At 43.0% G+C, this 18,458-nt stretch overlaps 1 protein-coding gene across 3 annotated transcripts in view; it reads left to right on the forward strand.

Moving 5' to 3' along the window:
- TRUB1 (TruB pseudouridine synthase family member 1) overlaps positions 1-18,458 on the forward strand; it is a 39,761-nt gene that overhangs the window by 4,754 nt on the left and 16,549 nt on the right. The window contains exons 1-3 of one of the 3 annotated variants that reach the window (XM_028730200.2): positions 8,090-8,407; positions 12,729-12,824; positions 13,715-13,770. In XM_028730200.2, the coding sequence (XP_028586033.2) occupies positions 8,263-8,407; positions 12,729-12,824; positions 13,715-13,770 (297 nt within the window). In that variant the 5' untranslated portion in view covers positions 8,090-8,262. Of the gene's footprint in view, positions 1-7,938; positions 8,408-12,728; positions 12,825-13,714; positions 13,771-18,458 lie in introns of those variants that run through there. The other 2 variants (XM_028730201.2, XM_077930278.1) reach the window with 2 other exon arrangements.

Raw genomic sequence — 18,458 nt, forward strand, 5'->3', positions numbered from 1 at the left:
CGACAGCGGGTCACATTTCACCGCTTCCGTACATGCGCGTGATGTCCTTTTGCGCATCTGCGCATGCGTGAGCGGCGAAACCCGGAAGTAACGCGCTCCGTTACTTGCAGTTCGCCGCAGAGCGCAACCTGAAAGCGCTCAACCTGAAGCGTATTTATCCCGAGGTATGACTGTATTTATTTACAAACTATGTACAGACAAAAGCATAATGGTGTCCGTTCTCTCCAGCTCCGAGAGAGCAACAGGCACAAATAAGAGTGAAAGTACATTACAAAGTACATACAGCGGAAGAGATAAGACTGTCTTCCGTTTCCCACACTCTTAGACAGGCATGTGATTTACACCAATCACAAATGCAGCATCGGAGGAGTGAAATTGCTAACATGGCATATATTTTTACATTTGCTGTGTCCAGGAGTTAAAAGGTGGTCACTTGCAAACTCTGGCTCCCCAAAAACCCTTAACAATCATTTCAGTTATCAAATCCTGCGTTATTAACAACATCTGACACGTAGATATGGCTAAGCCAAGCCAATTTTCTACCACTGTACCAAACTGGGAAGTCCTCTGTATGATTCCAAGCCGATCCATAATAGGACATACAGTATGTTCATTTACTACATTAATAGCCCACCTTTCCTACAAGGAACTCAAGGTGATGTACCTATTTCTCCCCTCCATTTTATCTGCACAACAACTGTAAGGCAGGGTTGGCTGAAATATAGCAACTGATCCAAGGTTGCTCTGAGCTTTATGGCTGAGTGTGGATTCAAATTCAGGTCTCTCTGTTCTTAGCCTGACTCTCTAAAAACTACAATTCTCATGCCTGCAAATAACATATAGTTTATCATTTGCCTACATAGTACATAGTACACACTCCTGTTACTATAATGAGAATCATCACCTTACATTTCCAGAATGTAGCAGTCAGCTCCTGCTTTAAAGCCACTTCTGTGCTTAATAGTGTGTAAATCCATTATAACAGGGTGTGATCATCGGCATACAAGCGATCTTTTATATGATCAGTGATGGTCAGTTACATAAAAGTTTTTCTCCCTTACAATGCAGACTTGTCAGTTATATAAACGTTCCTCTGTCTTGTGTTAGATATTTGCAGTCCCAATGGGCCATTATCCTGGTCATGCTATTATCTGTTTAGTGTGTGCTATAATTCGTCTCAAAGACAAAATGGAACAAGGGCCATTAAACTGGCCTATATCTAAGAAGTAGTAATTTTATGTGCCCATCTATTATGGCTTTACCGTGAATGACAGGCAAGCTGCCAGGAAACTCTGGGCTGTTATATTTACATCTCACAGAATTATAATGGTAAAAGTTCAGATTGGCTTCCACAACTTTATGCTAGCACTCCCATAGTAGTAGTAGTAGTAGTAGTAGTAGTAGTAGTAGTAGTAACAATAATAATAATAATAACAACATCAATAATAATTAATATATTTATACCCCACCCATCTGGCTGGGTTTCCCCAGCCACTCTGGGAAGCTTCCAACAAAATATTAAAAAGAAAACAAAACATCATACATTAAAAACTTCCCTAAACAGGGCTGCCTTCAGATGCCTTCTAAAAGTCAGATAGTTGTTTATTTCCTTCACATCTGATGGGAGGGAGTTCCACAGGGCTAGATGCAGTACTCCTCTTGAGAAAAATGTTTTTACACAAGGCAATTAAAATACTGCAAAAAAAGAGACACTTGCAATATTACTGCACATTTTTCAGCAGTTCAAGTATTTCCCATATTACCTTAAAACTGACAGTTAAATCCAGTGTTCTACAAAAAGAGAAAAGGAAGGGAGGGAGGGAGGGAGGGAGGGAGGGAGGGAGGAAGGAAGGAAGGAAGGAAGGAAGGAAGGAAGGAAGGAAGGAAGGAAGGAAGGAACAACCCACTTAGTAGGTAAAGGTAAAGGGACCCCTGACCATTACCGGTAGGTCCAGTCATGGCCGACTCTGGGGTTGTGGTGCTCATCTTGCTTTATTGGCTGAGGGGGCGGGCGTACAGCTTCCGGGTCGTGCCAGCATGACTAAGCCGCTTCTGGCGAACCAGTGCAGTGCACGGAAACGCCGTTTACCTTCCTGCCGGAGCGGTATCTATTTATCTACTTGCACTTTGACGTGCTTTCGAACTGCTAGGTTGGCAGGAGCAGGGACCGAGCAACGGGAGCTCACCCCGTCGCAGGGATTTAAACCGCCAACCTTCTGATTGCAAAGTCCTAGGCTCTGTGGTTTAACCCACAGCACCACCTGCGTCCCTTCACTTAGCATGTATTTTATCTTAAAAGGAGACTTACCAATCTTTTGATTTTGTTAATAGCTGAGTGTAAACTACATTTGCAGTAAACAAATAGATTTTTATTTCTACACTAACATTATTGTTGAGAACAGATCCCTGGAAAGAAACAGATTATCTGTTCCACACAACAGTGATACCTGTTTCGGAAAACAAAAAGGGTGAACTTGTAGGGCCTCTTATACATCACTTTGAGCAATACTGAAGCCTGACATGGTGCTTAGATCCTGAGCTTGTTCACTGCATGTTGCTGAATGTTCTGAATGGTCATGAGCCAAGTGCACTTGGCCCATTCAATAATAAAGACAGTCAAAACTAATTATGAAATGCATTGATCATTTTGGGTGTGTGTGACCATTGTTCAAATTGTTAATGCAGGGATAAACAAGATTATGTCATTTGTTGTCCATATGTAGGACTTCGTCTGTCTGACCTTTTCCCATTATATCAATTTCTTTTATAACAGGATCCTGTTTCACCATAAGCTTCTTGCAGCTTGTTCATCTGGGCCTTGTGCTTGGCAGGCTATCAACCTGATGCACTCGCCACTATGTCCATGAAGGTATTTTTCCAGGACATTCAGTTCTTACCATCTGTTAGTTGGCTCTCATCTAGGAGATTTTGATTGGGTGTCCTTTTCCCAAAGTGTCCCTTTATCTGGATTAGTTTTGCAGGGCTCAAGCTGTCCTTAGAAGTGTTCCAGGGATAGGACATATGAGAGACTGGACTGTTAACTTTGCTAGCTAGTTTAGTAATAAATGCATTTCTGATTGTGCATTTGTCTGTGAAGCACATTCAAGAAGAACGGAAATGCAGATAAAGACCTGAAGTAATTCAAAAGATATTGGGGACAAGGATAGTGCCAAAACCTCAATGGAGATAGCATGTTTTTATTCCAGAAGATGAAGGTTTGCGTATTTATTAGACGCAGCACCATTGCTGTTTTGTTTGTTCAGATACTAATAACAGCCATTAACAAAGCAATTTACAGACATTAAAGAAGGCAGGCAGTAATGTTATTCTTGGTACCCTGTGTCACATGAAACATTAAACCATGATTTATTTAGGCTGCGGTTTAACAAACTACAAGTTAACCATGAGTTGTCATACAGATGCTTAAACAAACTATGGCTTGTTTCTTCAAAGTTTGGTTTGTTTTCCATGTTTTTGTAGCTTGATAAGCATCTCGGGTGGCCAAAGAACCAACCTTGGCTTAGCGAGACAGCAAGCTTGGAGCCACTTTGCTCCCGCCCAGTCCATTTTGCTGCCATGTTGTGTTAAGCTAAGCCAAAGTTTGGTCCAGCATGTCATCCAAACTGGGACCTGTGATTAAGCTCTCTCCTCACCCTGAGCTGTAACCAAGAACAAGCCAAGAGCAAACTTCCACATGAGTATCCCTGACTGGATGATGGATCATGTGCTCAATCCTCCCTCAACCAGCTGCTGGGGCGGAGGGTATGTAGTCCCAGTTTGTTAAAAGTACTGATAGCACCAATCAGCCTTTGGGAACGGTGATGGCTCAGTGGTAGAGCACGTGCTTGACATGCAAAAGGTCCCAGGTTCCATCACTGGCATTGAGTATAAAGATTCCTCACGAGGTGCAATTCAATTATCAACCAGATGCTTGGAAACCACTGGAACAGGCCATCTCCTTGCTTGACTACTTTTGGCTATTGCAGCAGATGTGAGCTCTTTGCTTCGCTGTTCTTGCATCTCTAGGCTTGAATGCATATGTTGAATGCCTCATTTTGGTGCCAAGCCTGTGGTGGCCACCTCTGTGAGCTTGCATCCTGATTCATTGAAAGGCTGCACATTTCTGCCATCGAGCATAATGGGCAGAGCTTCTTATTTGTAAGTAGAAATTGTAACGTGTGCAGATTACACTCAGAAGTGGTCAGGAAAGTCTGGTGCCAAAGTACCATTAGTCAAAGTAATTAATCATTTAGATCTCAGCGTAAAGGGTATTTTGATGATGAAATACAACTCTATCCAATACCTGGTGTTGGGAAGAACTGTGAGCAGCAAGCATATTAAACATGAATGACCTAATCAGACAAATTGTATGGCTGTGCATGAGTTTCTCATTAATGTTTCACTAGGAAGCCTTGAGAGAGAGAGAAAACATGCTGCATTAGAGTGAGGACTAACAGAGGGACGTCAGGAGTAGAGTAACTTAATGACCTCCCAAAACACAGTGGTTTGAAGTATCATTAAAAAATACAAGAGAAATTTGCTTACACATAGACACAATATTGTTGTCGTCCTCCTGCATATTTCTAAGTTCTCAAGAACTCAGTGAGTTAGGGACTTTCCTGCATGCAAAGACAGGCTCTGGAAGATTGAGCAGATGAGACCAATAGTGGGTCCAACAGTCAAGAAGGTGGGTACTGCACGTGCTATAGAGGGAAGTGAAGGGCAGATGAACTCGTCAACCTGGGAAGGTAGCCCATCTAGGAGAAGGAAAACTCTGATGCAATACCTCCACTGCCTTGAAGATATAGTCATTCGTGAGAAAGAAGGAACAAGTCACCTGTGGGAGCCATGAAGTCATGGCAAAGGCTTGTAGCGCCACCTGGTGCCTCGGTGACCTGCATGTCCGTGCCTTGCAGTGTATTAAGTGTATAGCCTTATATGAAGTTATGCTCCCCCTCTGGGCAGTAATTACCTTATATGGCGATGGGTGGGGAAAAGCCATGACCGGATGAGGTAACGTGAGACTTTGGCAAACGGCCATGCGACAGAGGAGAACAAAGGATAATAAAATCAGGGGAGAGCGGACGGAGGAGCTGCTCTTACCTTCCTGAAAATATAGCTGGCTCTTTGTGTGGTTTTTCTATGCTATGCCTCACCATTTAATGACGGCTGGACTTCCGTCAGTCACCAGGTCTCTCTCTCTTTTTCTGATCTATAAAATGGAACTGATATTGAAGATATAGTGTGATATTGAAGATATAGTGTGATATTGACAGACTTGCCCTGTTGGTGCATTATCTGCTTATAAAAATCAGAAATATTAAAATACTTCTACATGGTATTATCCTTTATTCTGCTTTTCTACTTGTGATGGGGAGATGTAACTTTTCTTCCTAGAATTATTCAATTCCAGAATGGAAAATACAGCTGAAGCCACACAAATGAGTCATTTAACATTAATGTGCACTCACAGATTTCCATTAACGTGTCTTTAGTAAATAAACTGCAATCCAGAGTCATTTTCCTTTGCAGCTGTGGCCCATTAGCAACACTTTAGAGGAACCCAAATTCCAACCACAGGTAGCAAAAAGTGAAAGGCACCTGCTTAGAAAGAACATTCTCTATTCAGTACTACAAGCAACCTGAACAGGTCGGTGGGCTATAAATAATGCTAGCTTACTTAATTTATAATGGAGTTCCCTTCTGTGTGGAAGAAAAGTCAGTAATAGCATAAAATACTGAATAATGTTATCAGATTACTTTACCAGCCACCTTCTTAGCAGATAAAAAGTTAATATTGCCATTAACTTATACAGGTCATAGTGGTGGTGGTGGTTGTTGGCATACATCTGTCTTGGAAGAGTGTGCCGTTGGAGGGAAATCAAACCATTGGAGAGTTACAGTGCCTGCTGTGGCTGAAGAGACCAATACAGGACAGACATGCTTTATTGCAGGTGGGGCAGATGAAGGCATTGGTTTTGCTGCTACAGGGGCCCCATGGTGTTTTTTCTCTCTGTGCTCCTCCCAGTGGTAATTTCTCCTCTGGACACTGTTGTGGATAAATGACCTGTTTGGGTCACAGTACTATCTATCATCTATCTATCTATCTATCTATCTATCTATCTATCATCTATCTATTTATTTCATTGATTAGCCGAGGAATCATAGACTTGTAGGGACCCCAAGGGTCATCTTCTAACTCTACAATTCTGGGATTCCGTGCTGTGGACCACTTGAATGAAGCTTGTGGACCACAGTTTGGGTACCCCTGCTCTAGGTCTTTCTATTTGGACTCTCTCCACAGGCCATACCCCTCACCAGTACCACGTCTACAGCATGGGTAGGCAAACTAAGGCCCAGGGGCTGGATCCAGCCCAATTGCCTTCTAAACCCAGCCTGCAGATGGTTCAGGAATCCGTGTTTTCACATGAGTAGAATGTGTGCTTTTATTTAAAATTCATCTCTGGTTATTTGTGGGGCATAGGAATTCATTCATTCCCCTCCCCCAATATAGTCGGGGCCCCCACAAAGTCTGAGGGACAGTGGACCGGCACCCTGCTGAAAAAGATTGCTGACCCCTGCTCTACAGAGCTTAAAGCAGCACCCTTGGCTCCCCACATTACCAGCTTAAAATGCAGCCTAGTCATTTCCCCCCCCTTTCAGTCCATATCTTAACTAAGGAAAAACACATCAGAATGTAGTATCTCATAAGCAACATTGGATAGAAATAAAATTGTGGCTGTATCATGTGTGTACCACTTCCCAAACTGGTGATGGGAGCAGACTGGATACAGAGTAAACAGGATTGTGTACACAGCCTATGTCTGCTTCTACAATGCTGCTTCTCCCTTCCTTTTTTCTCCCAGCACCAAAGTAAGGTCTTGAGTTAATAAAAAGCAGGGCATTCTCAGGATCCAGATATTTGATAATGACAATATTGCTGTAGCAGATGTCTTTCTGTACAGGTATCACATTTATTCCATGATGATTACCAAGTTTTCAAATCCATGGGGTTTAATCTGATGCCTGAAAGTAGTCTAGGATCCTGAATGATGCATTTTGCACAGTAGTTGAAGGAAACGAATTACTGTACTATGACCAGAGTGAGGGGGAGCCTGCAGTAGGAATTCTTTATAGGGTGCTACAGAGGCAGTTAAGATTAATGGACTGAACAACTGGTCAGTGTCATATAATTCTTTTAAGTCATGTAGGGAAGGTGCAATGACTGTCCAAGTGATGGGTAAGAAAAAGGAAGAAGCAGTAGCTTTCCAAGCCAATTTATCAGAAAGCAGCAGCACCTTTTTGCTCAGAGCGATATATTGTCTCTGAAGAAATTCTCTTGGGTGATAGAGTATGAACTGTGTACATGTCTTGGTTGAGTGGGAGATGCAATGCCATGTGTAAATATTGCACACAAATGTGATATTGGAGGAAACAAGCTGCCCAGGAGGTGAAAAATGACTCGAAACTGTAACATCATGTACAAGCTGTTTCTGCCCCCTCCCTCTTGGGTGAAATAAAGTGGTATGTACTAGAAGAAGAACAGCCTTCTCCTGACTCTGCATTAAGTGTATTATGGAAATCAATACGTTTGAGTTGTTATCTGTACAGAAGCACCAAAAGTAAACTCACCAGATGCACCTCACCCTGCATTTATCAGGGCATAACCCTTCGTGTATCTGATGAGCTATGCCCTAATAAATGCATATCCTCATGTAGACTCTAATCAACAAAAGCTTGGACCAGCCTCCCCCAGCCTGATGCCCGCCCCAGATCTTTTGGGCCACCACCCACATCAGTCCCAGCCAGCATCGCGCGCACAACAATGAACACAATGGAACTTATTTCTGGGCAGACGTTAGAGCAGAAGATTACTCTCTTCTACTTTCAAGCCACACTGTTACCGTCAGTGTGTACAGTTGTCGGTAATAATAAGAACAACCAAAATCGGCTGTGGGTTGTTTTCTAAACCCTGCTATAATAGCAGCAGGGAAAGAAGACGTAGTTAAACTACAAGTCCCACAAGCCCCTGCTCCCGAGTCCCTCGGCGAAACCAACCCGAGGACTACAGTTCCCAGAGTGCTCTTCGGCCTTACAGTTTGCGGGCGAGGAAGTGGCCGTTTCTCTTCGCCGTTTTGCCTCGCGGTGGCCGTTGCTTGCTTGCCTGCCGCTCCTCCTCCCGTCGACCCACGTGGGCAGAAAACGGCGCCGGGACTCGGGACGCAGCGAGGCGGCCGGGCTTCCCCACTGTGCTCTCCCTTCATGTCTGGGACGGTGGTGGAGGCTGTCCGGGGCAAAGCAGCTGCCGCTCAGCTGCTGTCTTTTAGCGGGCTCTTCGCCGTGTATAAGGCAAAGGGATGCACCTCAGCCGCTGCGCTGAACCGGCTTAGGGCGAAGCTGTTGGCAGGTACCACTGAAGGGGGAGAGCAGAAAGTCCAGGGAAGGAGGGGGAGTCTGGGCCAGAGGTGGGGAGCCTGCGGCCCTCCCGAGACGACCAGGCTCTTCTCAACTCAGCAGCCTGCGCGGCGGCCGACAGGTTGCGGAGCAACATCTGGAAGGCCTCAGGTTCCTCATCTAGGCAGGTCCTAAGGCAGGCAGAGGCAAACTCGGCCCTCCAGATATTTTGGGACTACAACTCCCATCATCCCTGACCACTGGTCCTGTTAGCTAAGGAGTTGTACAGTGGTACCTCGGGTTACAGACGCTTCAGGTTACAGACTCCGCTAACCCAGAAATAGAACCTTGGGTTAAGAACTTTGCTTCAGGGTGAGAACAGAAATCGCACAGCGGCGGCAGCAGCAGGAGGCTCCATTAGCTAAAGTGGTACCTCAGGTTAAGAACAGTTTTGGGTTAAGAACGGACCTCCAGAACAAATTAAGTTCTTAACCAGAGGTACCACTGTAGTCCCAGAACATCTGGAGGGCCAAGTTTGCCTATGCCTGCCTAAGGCGTGTGAGGAAGTAGTGGAGTTTAGTTGACTCGGAGACTCTGAATGCTGCACAACCCTTTTTTTCATTATTTCCTCAGCGCCAAATTTATGTGTAAGCTAAACAAGATATAGCTTAGGGCCCCCCAAAAAATTTAAAGGACAAAAACCCCCTGGATGTACATTTCCAAAATATAAGATAAAGAACAAATAAATAAAACCTACATACAGCAACAGTGTTTTGTGTTGTATAGGCTCCTAAGATGTAAGTAATGGGCCCCACCTGCTAGCCTGCTCCCTAAAATATCCCTGGTTTGCTCATTTCTATATGTAGGATGCCTACATTCTGCATGGACTGGTTGCATGGCAACATGTGCAAATGGTTTTAGATACCTATTAGGTCCATAAATTACCATATAACATATATTCAACACAAAAAACAGTAACAATTTGTTGTTGAAAAAGGACAGCTGGACATGTAAAGGGCCCCATTACCTTCAGTAGCTTAGGGCCTCATCAAACCTAAATCTGGCACTGTTTTCTATACACAGTGGTGCACTTTGGTCATTTTAGGCATTGGACAGTGGGTATTGCTTCCCTTCAGGTAGTGCTCATTTCTTGCCCGCTCCCCACCTCCATCCACCTAATTGCATTCTTTACAACTGCTTCATTCCTACACTGGAATAATAATAATAATAATAATAATAATAGCAGTAGTAGCAAAAGCTTGGCAACCCAGATAATTACAAGGAAAGACCCTGATAATGTGTAGTTTCCTGTCTTAATCTCTTTCATCCACTTCTGTCTTAAGCTCTTCTAAATGGTGTTTGTTCATGTATTTTCATTTTCACGATAACAGATTGCGATGGTGGATTTTTCGTTTCTTTTTCTGCCACATCTGTAATACAGACTTTCCAGAGTAACTGTGGCATCCCTTCAAAGGAAAACCCAGTGGTTTGTTGTTGTTGTTTTTTGTCATTGGTAACTTTCAAAAGAACAATAGTCTTTGATTCCCACCCCACAGCTGTTGGCGGGGGCAGTGATCTGCCCATCACATTTGGTCTCCCCTCCTGCCGTCTATCTGCTATTCTCAACACTACCTCCTGGGGAAAAACTAAAAGCTTTTTTTGTAGGGGTTCTTTGATGGTGTGGAACTGGAGGCGAGGGAACACACCAGGACACAGTGTGGAGTACACCAAATGCTGGCCTGATCCTGCTGGCATACCAGTGTGTTTGCTGAGCATGTTCAAGTTCTGGTTGGCTTTGGCCTGCCACCTCTTTGCTCCTCCCATGATGCAGTCAGTAACCAGCCTCAGACAAGGGGACTGACGTATGGAGCACTAGAAAAAATGATCATGCTGGGTGTTGTACTGATACCTACCTGTTTCCCACCTATCTTGTCCATAGCGATGTGGTGCCTTGGACTTGGGCCCAAATTCTGCGGATTCCATTGTCTTTGCAAACAGGTGCAAAGAACAAATGTCTCCACACTTTATCTGATCTTCCAGCATAATCCATGGAAGTCTGACTTGATGGATAGCATTTCTCACTTCACATTTATGTCAAGAGTGCTGATATGGTTCTCCTGTTGCAATTAACCCAAGATGCAGAAAGGAGTTACTGTATTTTTCGCTCTATAACACGCACCCGACCATAACACACACATAGTTTTTAGAGGAGGAAAATCCGTAGGCATGCCACCCGTAGGCATTCCCTCCATAACACGCACAGACATTTCCCCTTACTTTTTAGGAGGAAAAAAGTGAGTGTTATGGTGCAAAAAATACGGTATGTATCTGTGGCATGCCTTTAAAAAAGCATCCCAAACCTTCTTTTCTAACCAAATGATTGTGTAGCTTCTGAGGTTTTTTTTAATATTGTCAACATGCCTAATTTGGAGCTGAATTTGGGGGTTCTAGAGTTGGGACCATTTGTATCTTTGCATGAGTATGTAACGTGGAAAACTTTTATTTGGATGTTCCTGTTGAGGGAAAGGCAAGAGCTTAGATATGTCCTAAAATATCCAAATAGTGGATGCTGTGTAAGTGTTCTCCAATGAGAAGCCAGTTTTTGTAGGGACATGGCCACTAGTCATATGAGTTGCCTTGCTGGAAAGAGAAAGTTACCAACATATTTTGGCAAAATTTATGAATTATTTGCAATCTAGCTTTGTTTCTGGATTTACCACCATTTCTGAGCACTAAGTTTTTTTGCATGTACTGGGCCCATTGATTTAAATGGGGATGGTAAGCATGTGCTCACCCTCAGTTTGTAGGAAATAAAAAATGGACCAATAGCAGGTAATAGTTAACAGCAGTTTATTATTGGCTTCTATGAAGTATTCATTACTAAAGCACAAATTCAATTTCACTTATTCAATTTCAGATGCATCGGTTTTTGTTGTGATTATTTTATTGGATAATATACTGCTTAATCCCCTGCCAACCTAGCAGTTCAAAAGCACGTCAAAGTGCAAGTAGATAAATAGGTACCGCTCTGGCGGGAAGGTAAACGGCATTTCCGTGCGCTGCTCTGGTTCGCCAGAAGCGGCTTAGTCATGCTGGTCACATGACCCAGAAGCTGTACGCCGGCTCCCTCGGCCAATAAAGCGAGATGAGCGCTGCAATCCCAAAGTCGGTCATGACTGGACCTAATGGTCAGGGGTCCCTTTACCTTTATGCTGCTTAATGGCCAAGCGGGTTGCTAAGTGGTTTACAAATTATAAAAGCCAAATACACAAAAACCAATTTAAAAACAAGATTAAAATGCACAACAAAGCAGTATCATAAAAAAGGAGATCCAGGTCATGTTGTTGTTGTTGTTTAGTCGTTTAGTCGTGTCCGACTCTTCGTGACCCCATGGACCAGAGCACGCCAGGCATGGGATCAGGAAAATGCTTGTGTAAACAAGAGCCAGTGGAATGTCAGTATAGGTGGCCTCTGTATTTTGCCTTTCTTCCAATGCATTTGGAGCAGGGTTTTAAACACACAGCAGTTAAAAAAACCCACACACAGGGACTTGGTTAAGGTTTGTACCTGGGTTTTGCACCTGTAGATCTGCTTCAGATCCACCTTTCCCAGCTTGGTACCCTCCTGGTGTTCTGAACTACAATTTCAGTACTATGCTGGCAGTGGCCAATAGGAGCTGTAATCCAAAACAGCTGGAGGGTACCAGGTTGGAGGAAACTGGGTTAGCTACTGCATCCCCTGACTTGAGCACCACATTGCCATCTGCTCGCAACCTTGTAGCTGGGAATGCAAGTGCAGGCAGGGCTTTCACAGTGTTATCTACAGAACAGCATGCAATCTCATATCGTTTCTTTACATAGCCAGCAAGGGACTTGGTTGTGCATGTAGTCTGCTGGATCCAAGCCATTATATGTAATTAAATGTGGGAAACATATTGAGAGACTGCTGTGCACTGTTGACAACACTGGAAAAATTCTGTGACTGTTGCTAGTTATGGTTTTATTACTGTAACAAATCAGTAAATGTGATGCTTCTTGTACGTTGTTGGGGAAAATAATGCACCCTGTCCGTTAACTATTAAAATTATTAATTATCTGATGCCAGCTTATGGTAGATATGAGAACAAGCTCTAGGTATGCTATTCGTTTTATGATACGACAAATCCTAGGATTCTGATTCACAATTTTCCTCCCTCCTTGGGATTAAACTGTTTCCATTAAATTAGTTGTGCCACTTTGGTACCTTTCAATGTGAACGGCAGATTTATGTGCCTTGTTTGTTATTTTTATGAAGTTCTATGAAGCTTTTTATCCTTTGGGATCTTATTTTTTCAGAAGCCGGTATGCCAAAGCTTAGTAGAAGGAAGAAGAATAAAATGTTAAAGATTGGACATGGTGGGATTCTGGATAGCAGTGCTGCAGGAGTGTTAGGTAATTTGCATATTAGCAGTCATTTATTTATTTGAAATGTCCCTAGAGAACTCTCTCCCACTGAAGATAACTTGTCTGCCACATTAGCAGCTTTTCCATGTGAAATTTTTCTTCAGTCCTGTGCAGATGGCTGGTTTAAATAGCTGGTTCCTCTGCTCCTGGACTGCCATTTTATGATGTCCATTGATTTTATGGTTTTTATGTTATATTTTCTGAGGTTCTGCCATCATACTAAGCTAGTCCAGCTGTGGTTTGTTTACCTGTTCACTCCAAAGCAGAAGTGCTTGGACTGAGTACACCAGCCTGCAGCTTGTGCCCAGTACAAAAGCATACTTTAAGGCCTAGCATTACATCTGAAGCCAGCTTTTAAGTTCCCAAGGTGGGTTGCAACATTATGCAACATTAAAAACAGCTTAAAACAACAATAATAGAAATAAAGCAGGTCCTTTTTTCTGTTATTGTAAACTGGGCAAATAAACTGAATTACCGTATTTTGTCTTTGCTGGCATTCCTTTTTTAAGCCACTGACGTTGGAGAAATGAGTACTGCTTGCTTAGTCATAAATACTGCAGACTCTTTAAAATAGTTCGGAAGGACCCCAATGTAGATTGATGGTCCTTTTAGCAATACATTGCACTTATGTGCATTGCTTCTTGATGCACCATACCCCACCCCACCCTGACATACTGGAAAAATGAAAAGCACCAGAGTATTTTTCCCCCTCCTAAAATTTCTTCTGTCATCGTTTTCAATCGATTGACCCTGTTAATGGAAAGTGTCAGAATTGCGTGAAATAATATTTGTTACTGGCATGATGTTTTACAGACAGCAGTAGTGAATACAGAGGTGACAGGGGCAGTTGTTGAAGTAATGTTTCTCTTTGTTAACAGTGGTTGGCATTGGAAAAGGAACTAAAATGCTGAGCAGCTTGCTGGCAGGTTCTAAGGTAAGGAAAAATGGGGTACTTCATGTTTTCTGCATGTTTTCCACCTTAAGTGAATAAACTAACTATGAATAGGGAGGTGAGGGCAGACACTATTTTCAGATAGCAAAGACTGGGAATCACACTGATCTTTAAATTGCTTTGACAAAACAAGTCTGTCTAAAAGAAGTGAGGCCTTGAGGCTTAACCTACATTGGAATCCTGGCTGTGCACATTCTGGTTAATTCTTTAACGGTTAATGCTTCCTTGGCTTGGATCCTAATATAACGTAAGGAAGTTCACAGCGGGAAAGTCTCCTGTCACTTCCTTCCCTTCTGCACCACTCCATGCTCCATTCCATGCTGTTTGTGATGCTCCCCCAACCTTCTGAGATGTTTTTTAGGGGAAGGAGAAGATGTGAAACTGCTTCCATTAACTTATTTTAAGTCAAAATATCTGATAGGAAGCCCATAAGAAAAGGCAGCAACAGAGGTTGTTCCGCTAGGGTGGATTGTGGCACTGCCCCACTAACTTCAACCGGCCATTAGCCAGCCTCTCCCCCGGCTTAATTTCTCACTTGCATTCAGTCCAGGGGGAGCAGTGTCTTATCGACTTCTCCTTTCTTAGCCTCGGTGTTGCCCTTGTAGAACGGAGCAGGGAGGAGGATGAGGCAAAACTGGAATGAGTTGGCCCTGCCTTTCATTGGTTCTGACTCTGCCTCCTGTTGACCTTGCTGACTTCTACTCTGCCAACCCCAATAGATGCTAGGCACCACTTCTTGAGTGGAATTCTGTATGTAGCTGATGATCTGTGGTATGGAAGCTTTTCAGCTTCGTATTCACTGTTGGCAGTAGCCATAAACTTGCAGGGTGCAGAAATAGTGCAATTAATGTGCATAATGTGTCAAGGGAGGAAAAGCATAACATAATGTAATCTGCATGAACACGCTGGACGCAGCTGGAGGACATGTTACACTTCCTCTTTGATACAGCGTATGAAATTTCTGGTGTGAGATTAGAAATGGCAGTTCCTTGGTTGTTTTGGAAATTATGCTTGGTTAATTGAGATCTCAATTTATACACACTGGTGAGTTTTAATACTTACCCGCAAAATATATGTACTGACAAAAGAGAGAGCTTAGTCCTCCAGGGCTCAAGAAATAAAATTAGAACTTGGTGATCATTGGGGGTTGTATCCCACATACTGCTAAGTGAAAGAGAATTAGCACTGAACTTGTTTCACTAGAGGGTCATCTTGTGAAAGAGGTTCCACAACCAGATAGCTTTGTATATAGAGAGGATAGGAGCATAAAAAGGTAGTTTAATGAGACTTCAAACTCGCACAAGCTCTTGCACAATGGCTCCATCAGTGCTTTTGCTGTGTTGGATTCATCTGCCCAGCATGGAGAAATGGACCTGTTCAAGCACAGGGCTTGCTGAATGACAGTGTTGGATGCAACAGCTCAGCTTCAAAAGTGAAGCAAAGAGCCACTTAACTTTGAACTCCTACACTATCATCTTGCACAGATCTGCTTGGAAGTAAGTGGATGATGTTGGGTGTTTCAGCCCTAAAGGTGATCTGTTTATTAAAATTCACCTTTGTTGAAGCTGGCTAGTAAATATGCTTTCTGGCTCTGGAGAGGAGGTGCAAATAGTTGTTAAGATGCTTTAATTGCTGCTGAATAGTTAGAAATGCTCTTAGCTTCCATTTCCCAAATTTATTATCCCAGGACACCTGTTTACCTATTTTTCTGGTGTGGCCCTATATTCTCTGACAACAGAGATACCTCATATCTGGCAAAACTAGCTGTTGTCAGTGTTAGCTATGACTAGATACAGTGGTGCAGATTTCTGCTACTTCATCTGTGTGGATTCATTTGATTGCATTGTGCATTATCCAGTTGTAGCTTCTTCCATATAACAGTAGTTCTACTTCCCTCAAGTAGGTCAGACGAGAGTGATTTCACTTTCCCCTGGGAATGAGAGGCTCAGTGTGAGTAATCTGTACTGTGATCTCCAATGCGCTAACTAGTTGAAAATCCGCTCTTTTAAAATGGGCTCTCCTAGGCTAGCTGTTTTTTATCTGAATCCCCAGGAGCTTCACTGACTTGCAGAAGATTAGAATTGACTCCCCTGCATTAATTGCAGCTTCTTGTTTAAGCGATAGGTGAATGAGCGTTTGATCTCAAAGGTTGTCATCTCTCCAGAGAGAACCGTTATCAAAATGTCACCCGGATAACATCAAATCCAGGCTCCCAGTGGCCTCAGAGGTTAGGGAGGAAAAAGATGAACAGAACAAGGGGTTTACTGAGCTTGCCGTGGTCTTGAACAACTCAGATATTTTTTAATAGTCAGTTGAATTTCCCAGGGATCCCCAAATGGGTAATGGAAGCCACTTTAATTAGTTGTCTGAAATGGAACTGTTCTGTTTTACTCTGACACAAGCTTGCTGTCAGAGGGGCTCGAGGAACATAATGGCTAATTTCCCTCTAGACTGAGACTATTGCTGGCTTATAAGTTTCTTGTGGTGTCCTTCCCTGGTTGCTTTTTTCCCTTTGCCTTTTTTAGAAGCAGAATTCACCTAACACCCCGTGACAGGTAGTGCATGCATTTTGTACTCAGGTACACAGAAAGATTAGAATTAATCCAAAGGTCAAAGAGCTATTTTTCACAAGACATTTAAACCGGTGTGGCAAAATCAGCTTGGATGCTGCATGGAAGTAGAGACTTAAATGATGAGCAACTTTCTGGTTGGCAATCTTGACTTTGTATGAATCCCGTTCGCATCCCAAGGTACCACTGTAATGAATGTCTGATGTTTTTAATTTTTCTTTTTGTTTCCTATTCCATTACAGCGGGAATTTAGTATCTGGAACAGGGGTGGGGAACCAGTGGTCCTTCAGATGTTGTTAAACTTCATCTCGCATAAGTCCTAACTGGCATGGCCAACAGTGAAGGCTCCTCTTTGGAGCAAAGTGGAATATAGCCCATCTAAGATTCTGAGCCCCTCAGACCTCGAAATCTATTGTCTAGGCTTTCTCCTGTCACCCACAGTCATTATTAACATATTTCCACTGACTGAGAGGCTTCCTACATGCTTCTGCCCACCTCATCTGTCTAGCCAGTCAAAATAATTACTACCAGCAAGTCCCGCCTCTGACTTCACAACTCTCTCCCATAGAATGCCTTGAGTCGGGCAGTGGATTCTGTGGGTGTAGATTGCCCTTCTAAACCAAGGTTAGAGACGTTTCAGTTTAGTTAGCAATGTTTCTCAAACTTGGGTCTCCAGTTTCTGTTAGACTACATCTCCCATCATCCCTGACCACTGGTCCTGCTAGCTATGGATGATGGGAATTGCAGTACAACAATAGCTGGGGACCCAACATTGAAAAACACTGAGTTAGGCGCTAAGTTCTTATACAATTGCAATTCTTTTGTGTCCATGCCTTTGCAGGGGGGAGAATGGGAAGAAAACCAGAACAAATTTGGCCCTACCCATGTTCCCACCCATGTTACCTTATTGGCCCTGCCTACATAACCTTGGCTGCCCCCACCAGGTCCAGGAGCTATCAGCCACCACAAATGACCATCTGGAGAGGCACAGGTTCCTCACTCCTTATCTAGAGCTATGGGAGCCTATAGCTTAGTAGACAGGTTTGTGTGTCTCCCACAAGACCTTCAGGAAATAGATCCATGCTTATGAAATAGGATTACTATGGAAGGGGACACTTCTATAGTGCCTGTTGTATATTGAATGGGAGTAACTGGTAAGAGTTAGTAATGCATTTGATGGCTTCCTCTAAAAAAACATTATGTTGCTTTCGGTAATTGCTAGCTTTTGGTATTCTTCTGGACACAGTGCATATGCAGGGATGTTCACTTTTGCTAACCATTCTTAACACAATCAGCTATTTGTTCTAATGGAAATGCTAATTGATGGCAAAGATGTATATTTTAGAAAGAGGCAGTTTTACTGATGCTTGGGCAAAGCAGTCTTTCCTGGAACCCATTAAGCACCTGTAGTGTGCAAGTAATTATTGTAAATGATGATAAACAATTTCAAATTAGATCTGAGTTTGCCTGAATGTATTTAAACAAGTCTGCAGAATAGCTTTGCTAAACAAATTAAGATTTAAGGATACTTTATCTGGGTGACTTGCTGCTCTGTGGTGTGTAAAGCTGAATTAGCCTTTCTCCCCCTCCTTATTGCACTCAGTGCTCTATTTTCAGGCCTGTTCAGCTGATGGTTAAATCTTCCCATAAGGAGTGAGATTTATGATCATGCTGCCTGCTGATAGTCTTTTACAAATGACAGCAGCTGACAGAGAGTTGTTTCTGTAGTGTTAGTTTGGTGATGGTTCAATTTGTTCATACAAGTCATTGTCCACTGTTGCAGTCATCAAGGGATAATACACATGCATATGTGCACAAATCATAAAAGTACCATTATCCGTTGGTTATCTAGGAGGAATACTGATGCCATGACTTACAAACAAAAAGCATTCAGGTTGCGAACCCATACACATTTTCCTTGGAATAAGCACCATTAAAAAACACTGAGACATAATTCTGAATAAACATGGATAGCTACTTGTCAAGCTACTTTTATTGGTGCTGCTATGATAAAGCAAACTGGAATCACTTTCATGTTGTTAACAATGGAGCTCATTGTAGGCACAGGGATCAAATGGGAACAGGCTTCTGGGTTTGGAA

The sequence above is a fragment of the Podarcis muralis genome, chromosome 6 (assembly GCF_964188315.1).
Source record: "Podarcis muralis chromosome 6, rPodMur119.hap1.1, whole genome shotgun sequence".
Lineage (NCBI taxonomy): Eukaryota > Metazoa > Chordata > Lepidosauria > Squamata > Lacertidae > Podarcis > Podarcis muralis.